The sequence below is a fragment of the Curcuma longa genome, chromosome 10 (assembly GCF_044706935.1).
Source record: "Curcuma longa cultivar G26 ecotype Majalengka, Jawa Barat chromosome 10, ITB_CL_G26_1.1, whole genome shotgun sequence".
Lineage (NCBI taxonomy): Eukaryota > Viridiplantae > Streptophyta > Magnoliopsida > Zingiberales > Zingiberaceae > Curcuma > Curcuma longa.
The window spans coordinates 5,149,730-5,158,381 of record NC_133870.1 but is presented as its reverse complement, the minus strand read 5'-3'; the positions used below and the strand labels follow the sequence as shown (position 1 = coordinate 5,158,381).

The window sequence follows — 8,652 nt, the reverse complement described above, 5'->3', positions numbered from 1 at the left end:
CAAAATCGCAACTGCTATAACATATATAGCCGTTATAATTCCATAACTGTTATAATTCCATAACCAGCACCAAAAGGCTTTTTCTAGGGCGAAAGCTCCTCAAATATACATTTCAACAAAGATGAAATCTACCACTTGAGCGGCCCGACACGATCAGTTCTATGACTATCAAGAAGTAAATTGAAAAGCTACAGTTAACCATTACGACAATTCAACAGATACACAAAAGGATGTAATATTTCATCATGTCTAAAGAAAACATAAAGGCTAGATATTTATTGCTTTTGAAATTTCAAAATCTAAGCCGATCGCAGGGGAAAAAAATCGTCTATGTACTCTGATACCTCTCACCTGTAAAGCACCTTTCAGAATTTTCTGAATTGGCATATCTTACCTGATGGATTCGATGAGTTTGAGGGCATGTTTTGCGAGGAGAGTTTGGTTTTGTCGCAGCTCAGGCACGATAAGATTGTTGCTGGGAGTTTAACTGGGTTCGGGGGGCACTAGCTTCAGGCTTCGCATCCACTCGCAAAAACTGTAATCGTCAGAATGAACGAAGCTGCATTTTAGCTTTGTTCTTTGCTCAGGGGTCAAGGTGCGAAGCTGAGGGAATCTTGCCTCCTGATTTATGAAAGGATGAACTTGGGTTAGCAATCAAACTCTTGACATGAATAAAAAATCATCTCGAGTTTATGCCAGTTTCATTTATATAATTTTTCCTATGCAAGAGACCCTTTGGAAGAAAAGGGAATCTTTACCTGCTCGTAAGGAGGATCCTTGTGTGCCGGTATCAAACGGGAAACAAAATACCGAGCCTGGGAGCTTCCCTCCTGTTCCGACATTGAAGCACATCAGTGTGTGGATAGATCTAGCGAAGCTACCATCGGTCATGATGGTTAGCAAACTCAACAGTTTGTAGTCTAATATTTGCATATTGATTTGGAGAATTAAGGAATTTTAGAATAGAACGGGAAAAAGAAGACTAAAGACGTCGACATTAAAAAGATATGTAGAGAAAAACGAACTTTAAATGAAAGAATCCGAGGAGCTGGAAAACGTTGCTCAGACAGTTCCTCTGCTAATGTTTTGCAAGCTGCTAAAGCTGCTGCACTTTTTCCTTCTTGAGCTGCAAGCTCAGTACCCTGACATAAAGACCAGCCAATCGATCGTGAATGCTGAATGCACATTAGTGAAAAATTGGGAGCAATTTTATATACCAACGACGATTGAAAGTCAAATGAAAAAGTGATGTAAAGTATAAACTTGAAAGCAATTCAGTATGCCTTTGGTTTCTTAACCTATGTAATGAGATGTTAAACAACCGAAGCATTCATAAATAATGGATTGATAGATTCTATTGGATCAGAATTTTCATGTTTACAAAGAAAAAGAGTAGCCTAAACTTGGAGTACCCACTCAACTGCAAGTCAGAAGTAATTGAATATAGGTTGATTTTTAAGCGCACAAGAATACAAGAAAACAGAGAAACTGAAGAATTATAGGCATACTGTTCTATATTTTACACGTGCAAGCCTAATGCTGGAAAGAATATTCTCCCTGCATGCTCCCCCTTGGAGTTCTTCCAAGACCAAAGCTATGATGTCCTCTCCCGCATTACGCTATGATGTCCTCTCCCGCATTACGTCATTTGGATTTCCCTTAAGACCCAAAGATTAGAATTCCCCAAAGATTAGAGTCGCATGTCTCCTTCATCAATGCATTCCACTATACCTTGCACCACCATAAAAACTCCTTGCCTTCCCTTCCTATGGATTGAAAATCAACTCCTCTTCTCTCTGTGTTTATCTCTATCAATTTTTAGAAGTGTGGTTTGATCTCCTAGAATTAGTGTTTTCTTCCTTTTCCTATTCTCCTTTAATGTGCAACCTCCCCTACTCTACTTTTTGACACAGCTAGTTCTTGCTCTCTTTTTTTTCTTCTCATCTGTGCATAAATCTAAACTAGAACATCCCTAAAAAGCCAAACTCATTTAACCTCCTTTGATACAAATTAGGTTCACTTTTAGTCATCTCCAAGAAGAATCACCAATTCAATGATAGCACCTTCACCCTTCTCCTCAACAGCTACAATGATGCCTCTGTGAAGGTGTCAACCTTACTGACTCTACTGTACACAGTTTCTCTCCAAGTAACAATGGCAGGTAAGAATGCACCAACGTTTAAATTTTTGTTTTAATGCTAGGAATGATAGCTAGAACAAATAATTTTGATGATGACCAACATACCGCATGACAGTATAAGCTGGTGCCTGATGACATTAATCAAGTAGAAGATGGAGAAGACAAGGAATATGATGTAAATTTACATGATCATCGCAAAAGCCTATGCCAACCAAACAAAAACATCTTGACTCTATTGTTATCATCAACCAACAATCCTCCATCTGGTATTTGGTCATCTAATAATGTTCAGCGAGATCCCTATGTTTTAGTGGTATATCAATGTTGGAGTAGTTGTTGTATTGTTACTCTCACCTAATATCAAGCAAAATATAAGGCATAGGTTTGGTTTGAAGATGGAGATAAGTGCTTTGACCTTCTTGTTCCTTAGGATTATAAATATCCCATGATGAAAGAGTTCCAACCAATAAATTAGATTAGAGACACTAACATAATAATGGCAAAAGACATGTTTAGGACCAAGAACGGATAAACACATTAACAGGAGAGCGAATAAAAATGAAAAGATAAAACCTTGGCTGCACTTCTACTAACAAACTATTCTCTTCACAAACACAGCGATGTCTCCTCTCTGCTCACAAACAATGGCCTCTGCCAATTTCTTCTCATCATAAACATCCAATTTATTGGTAGCTTCATCCCTGACCAAACAAGATAATGCCACTGCTTACTCAGCATTTAGATCGGCATTCTATTATCCTATGTTTACTCTAACTTGAGTATGAGTTTCATATACAAGTGGATCAAGTGTCTAAACAAGCTAGTCCTAAAATATTTGGCATGTGATCAACAGGAATCCAATGTCCATTTGGAGTTCAGGGATTGAAAGTTGGCACCTAACAAAGGTATAGAGAAGGTAGATGAAGAGTACAAGTATCTATGGCATTGTTTCGTTTTTTATATGAATCATGTGATTGATGTGTTGTACCAGATTTTTTTAATGTTATTGTTGCCATAATGTGTTTTTACATCCTTGTCTCCTCCTTTAGCAAAAGTCAAACAATTGCTATACTCTGAATTCAATTCCCCAATTTTTCTTCCTATAAAGTTTCAAAAACCATATGCAGGTGATATGCAGTTGACCCACTGTATAACACATATCTATGATATGCAAGATATTATGCTCAAAATTAAATTAAAAAAAATTGATCGAAGGATTAACATATATATATATATATATATATATATACAACAGTATATTAATCAACACATAAATTCATACTTCCGTGATGCCAATGATACCACGCAAAACACACAAAATTTATCAATCAATATTATTGAATGTGTAATAGACGACATATCTAAGGAATATGAATATAATTAATATCTGGCGTGGGCCCGATCATGTGGGGCCGCTAAGGTGGCGGATTCCACCTTTAGTTGCAGAATGAATATAATTAATATCTGAAATGTTTATCACTTGAAAAAAGTTATTAAGTTAACATATTTAGTAACATGCTCCCATATGGATTTGACCTTAAAACTAGTTTGGTCAAGACAATAATTCAAATGAGTCAAACAGGATTTTTTTTTTACAACTGCATAAGCAACCATTATGCACTCTTGAAATTTACAAATCTTGTTCCTTACCTCATACAAAAGATCACAGATCAAAAGATAGTTATAGGAAAAAGAAAGATATATTAGGGTTCCAATAGCCATTTTTATAAGAGAGAAAAAGGAGAAAATATTGGTAGAGAGGTGAATAAAAGTCTGATATTTACTCCTGTAGATGTTAGAAGAGAAAATGAGTACAGTGTAAACCTGCATTCAATGGAGACAGTTAATGGAAGTTTAGTGATCCAATATTTGCATCCACCTAAAGAAGAAAGGGCCTCTTGAAAGAGAAACATACCTAATCTCTTTGGAATCTTGGATTTAATAAAATGATGGATGAAAAAGCAAGGTTTTAAAAAGCAACTGGCTAGGCCACATATGTAACTGACTAAGCAGATTGTTACATAGGCCAGATTGCATGTTGCAAATAAATTAGAAAAAATCTAAAGCTTGAAATTAGTTTAATGGGTGAATTGAAAATACTTGGTTACAGTAAGACCATAGTATAGTAGAATGCCTGATGCAGGTTACCGTATGTGAATATGGATATAGTTGATCATAAACAAATTTAGACAATAAAACAAGTCAAAAAACACAATTAGAATAATGTGACGGAAAGTGCACAAGATGTTAATCCTCTATTAACCCAAGCAGATTCATTGAAAGCTCTCCAATTAAAGAGAAACATGGCATTTAAGATAATGCCCACTTGAACACAAGAAAAGAAACAGCCTTTTATATTTCCCTCGTACTTGGTTACTTCAGTGACTTAAAAAGAACTACTTAGCACTAATATCAAGGAAACTAATGCAAGATTGGCAATATACACATATTTATAATACATTGAAATCATCAGAAAAAGACCAGATTTACCAACCTGCCTAACAGACAAGTCAGAAGTGTAGATCAATTTACTCAAACAATCTGCTAATCATTTTGAGGTTCATAGTTCATGTATATACCAACATGAAGGAAAGTTAAAAACTATTGAGAACATCCATCGCGAGACTAGATAAGAGTTATCTGACATGTTTTAAATTGCAAGAATAAGAATGATGTAGTTTGTCCGACCAAGGAAGTGCTGAAAGTGACTTACCAACCATATGAAAATATCTGTTCCATGGTCAAGGACCACAGCAGCATTAGATTGCATAGCAAGATCATATGCTGATAACTCCTCAAAGGTACCTCCTTCATGATGCATCAGACATCGAGGTGCCAACATCCGAAGGGACAAATCAAATGAGGCATTCAAGAACAAGTTTCTTAAGACTGACCTTTCATCCTCATGACCGACAATATTTCCTAAGAGTGATCCCCTTCTAAGATGGAACAAGCTTTCAGGAAGAGTTGATAACTCCCGAGGAAACTGATAAAGCTTGGACTTGGGTGGCTGAGAACCAAACTTTAAAGCAATATCCTTAACTCTTTCATCTACTGTAAGTCTCATATCAATAGCGTCAGAAGATGTCTTAGCATGCAAGAGAACTCTCTTAGCAATAAGCACAGCAGCTACATCTTCTTGGATACTTCTAAGATACATGGATACACTATCCACAGTAGGTAACCTCACAGTAATCACTCTAGAAATGTCAGCTTGATATATATTTGAATAACGAGCTGCAAATTGGAAATAAACATAGTCATTCTTAATATCTCCTTTAGTTTCCATGGACAAGGAAAAGCTCTGTGTTTCTTCAACACTATGCATCTGGATACAAACTGAAGAGTCATTCTTGAATGTTTCATGTGAATCAGCAGTGGCCTCTTCTCCTGGCCCAATGACTTGAGTCACAAGAATATCATCCGAACAGCGTATTTCAAACAATCCATGTGAACCAGAAGCCCTCATGGATGCCCTTTGCAAGTTGACACCAAATGCTTCTCCAAAATCATCATGAAGTATCAGTACACCACCAGAGCTTTTTGCTAGAGGCTGTAGAACAGCAATCCTAACTGGACATGTACCTGCACAAAGAATATCCACTGTAGTCTCATGTCGGAGTGCTTCTTGACCAAGATGTTCCATCCACTTCATAGCTGTCCTCTCCATGTATGCATAATTTGGATGAGAAACTGAGTGTGGAACTGATCCAGGTCCATAAGTATTAGGACCACCAATACAGGCAATGATTCTGCAATTGCCTCCTGATCTTTTGATGATTCCACGTGTCATATCAGCTGATGGTCCACGAATGATTGCTAGAGCAACCTCCACTGCTGTACCTATGCATCGGTCGCGAGATGCTTCTGGAATGTTGAGTTTATATGATCTTAGAGATGAAAATATAGTGTGCATCACGGGAAGTGAAGCATGTACAGGTGACAAATAAACACCAGTGCCATATATGAGAGCTCTCAAAGATTCTTCGGTGGGTGATTTGTCACCTGGTATGACATCAGCTGATGCCACTGAGCCCTCTGAAAAATCATACACCGACACTGTCCGCCCATATGTTATGACACCAAGCCTTGTAGCGGGGGGCAAGGAGTCAACAAAAGCATGCAAAGAACCTTGGAGATGCTGGAGATGTGCTTCATCTAAGCATTCATCAATTACAAGAAAAATAGGTGCAGTCATTCTCGAGTCAGAAACTGGAATAAAACCTGGCCGTTTATTTCCTATCTGAACATAATCAATAGCTGAGGAAGAGAGTTCTGGCCAGTTTTGAAGATCTTCCTTACTGGGAACTATATATTCGCCATCACTGCTATTCAACCTCTGACATATTACACACTGCCACTGTCCTGATCCAATTAGAATTTCACAGTAAAGGTTTGCATAAGCCCCGCAACTTTGACAACGATAAGGTTCACGGTGTACAACCTCAGGACCAGGTGCAATTTCTCTCCCAGGGGAGACCAAAGCTCCAAAACCCAAGCTAGGCACATTCGCAAGTTTTTTACGCTTTAACACCTATCATGGGAAGTAATACTTGGAAAATTAGCTGAAGATGCCTAACCCTACCATTAAGAACTTATTAGCTGAAGGGCAAAAGTTCATGTTCTTTAAGTTAATTTTGCAAATAATAGCAAGAAAACCAATACACCTTCTAACAGCATTTGATTGTAGGAACCCAAGTTAATCTATGCAAAAAGGTTGAAATGGTTTAAAAGAACACTGAGAAGATTAATAAACCAAAAAAAGAAGAAGAAAACAATAATACAAGTTGATAGGAAATTTGATTTACAGTATCACAATGAATACCTTGTGAGCAGAAAATAGAACATACGGGGACTCAAAAGTAGACTCATCCAGACCAGCAGAATGGTGCAATGGCAGCTCATGGGATCCATTGGAATAATGAGGCGATGAGGATGTTGGCAAAGTAGATCCTGACGAGAATGGTACTGGTTGCGGGGTTGTCGGTGTAGCTCGGAAAGGCACTGCTGCTGGCCGTAGAGGTGGAGCAAAAAGTGGTGGTCCGGGAGGAGTGCTGAACTGTGAAACAGCAGTGTTAACATGGACTCCGTCTCCTGATGACAGTGAGCTAGGCGTCTGTGGTGACGTGCGAGGCAGTTGGTTTTGTTGGGGTGGCAGAAAAGAAAATGTTGATGGAGAGGAGAATGCAAGTGGAGTAGGCCGCCGTTCAGGTCGAGGCATTGGGGCATTAGGAGTAGCAACTGGAGGAGAGTAGCCCATAGAAGGAGGTGGAAGCGATGGAGTATCCATGGGTGCTCAAGTTCCTGTCAAATCCTGTCAGTAAGAAGGACAAACGAGAAACCTAATGATTATGTGGAAGAACAATGTTAACAAAATCACCACGAAACCAATTGAAAATGGAACTGCAAAAAACTTCTGAATGAAGATATGACGAGCTTCAATTCAGCAAAAGATGGAATTCATAAGGAAACAAAACCAACCCAAAACATCAATTTACAATCAGCAGTAACAATGAATAAAGGGCAAACAAATAACAAAAGGAGCAAAACCAAAAGTCCGACGAAATCAACAAGAAAAGATCCAACTTTGCTACGACAATAGACGATCAAAGAGCGAGAATCGAGCAGAGGAAGAAAAAAAAACAGAAATTCCACAAAACGAAAAGGAAACTAACCAATGTTTCAGAATCTCTTCACTTAAAAAAACGGCAGCTGAGGCAAGGAAGCAGAAAACTTACTTGGCCGTCGTCAACGACCCTTCAGTCAAAATCGCTGCGTTTCTCTCAATCTAATTCGGATTGTCTGAGCGATTGGAAGGATTGAAGCGAGGCATGAGACGAGAACCAAAGATCAGAGAGAGAGAGAGAGAGAGAGGGCAGGAATCGCTCGCCAGTGCCCTCGTCTCTCCCTCGTCTGATGCAGCTGCAAAGGGCGGAATGCCCGATCTAGGTCTCCTGCCTCGGCGGCCCTTGCCGTGGTCGCTCTCGTTCGAGGGTTCAAATCGTGGGTTTGGGCGAATCCGAATCCATTCGAAGCCGTAGATCTTTCGAGTACGGAAAAAGGAAAATCTAGGAAAGGGGAAAGATACGGAGGAAATATAGGAAACGAAAGAAAAAAAGGGAAGGAAAAAAAAGAGGCAAATTTGATATTGACACCCCTGCTGTTTGTTATATTAAGAAAACATTCGTTTTTTTCCAAAAATTATAAAAGGAAGTCCATTTTAACACCATCCTCAAATGAACCTCCCTTTTTTTTTCATCAAATTAACTTTTAGGGCATGGTTAAATATGGAGTTCATGGCCTCCATTAAAAGAATGTAGAGCTTTTTATAGTTAACTTAGTTATAATGAATAAGTAGAGTTATTAAAGTGGATAAGAGTTTTTCAAATTTTATATGACATTAATTGACAATATCATCCTCTATCGTGATCAACTAATTTCTCATTCACTTCTCGATTTACCTCCTTAATAGATAGTACGCAAAACGTAAATTTTGATTTTGAAATTAATTT

The 8,652-nt window shown here is 38.3% G+C and overlaps 1 protein-coding gene across 1 annotated transcript; it reads right to left on the bottom strand.

Annotated features, from left to right (window-relative positions):
- Positions 1-250: 250 nt before the first annotated feature.
- LOC141836674 (protein transport protein SEC23 A-like) lies at positions 251-8,202 on the bottom strand. Its single transcript, XM_074724181.1, has 6 exons — positions 7,879-8,202; positions 6,966-7,444; positions 4,854-6,674; positions 1,026-1,142; positions 759-830; positions 251-621 (listed from the first exon to the last, which is right to left on the bottom strand). Exons 2-6 carry the CDS (start codon positions 7,428-7,430, stop codon positions 484-486), a joined length of 2,613 nt encoding a protein of 870 aa, XP_074580282.1. The 5' UTR covers positions 7,431-7,444; positions 7,879-8,202; the 3' UTR covers positions 251-483.
- Between the last annotated feature and the right edge of the window lie 450 nt (positions 8,203-8,652).

Bases quoted from the DNA above. Each gene is read 5' to 3' on its own strand.
- LOC141836674 (XM_074724181.1), bottom strand. From the start codon at position 7,430: ATGGATACTCCATCGCTTCCACCTCCTTCTATGGGCTACTCTCCTCCA. The intron at 1,143-4,853 runs GTAAGTCACTTT...TCTTTATGTCAG, and splicing joins CAGATATTTTCATATGGTTG to GGTACTGAGCTTGCAGCTCA. The intron at 831-1,025 runs GTTCGTTTTTCT...ATGTCGGAACAG, and splicing joins CTCGGATTCTTTCATTTAAA to GAGGGAAGCTCCCAGGCTCG.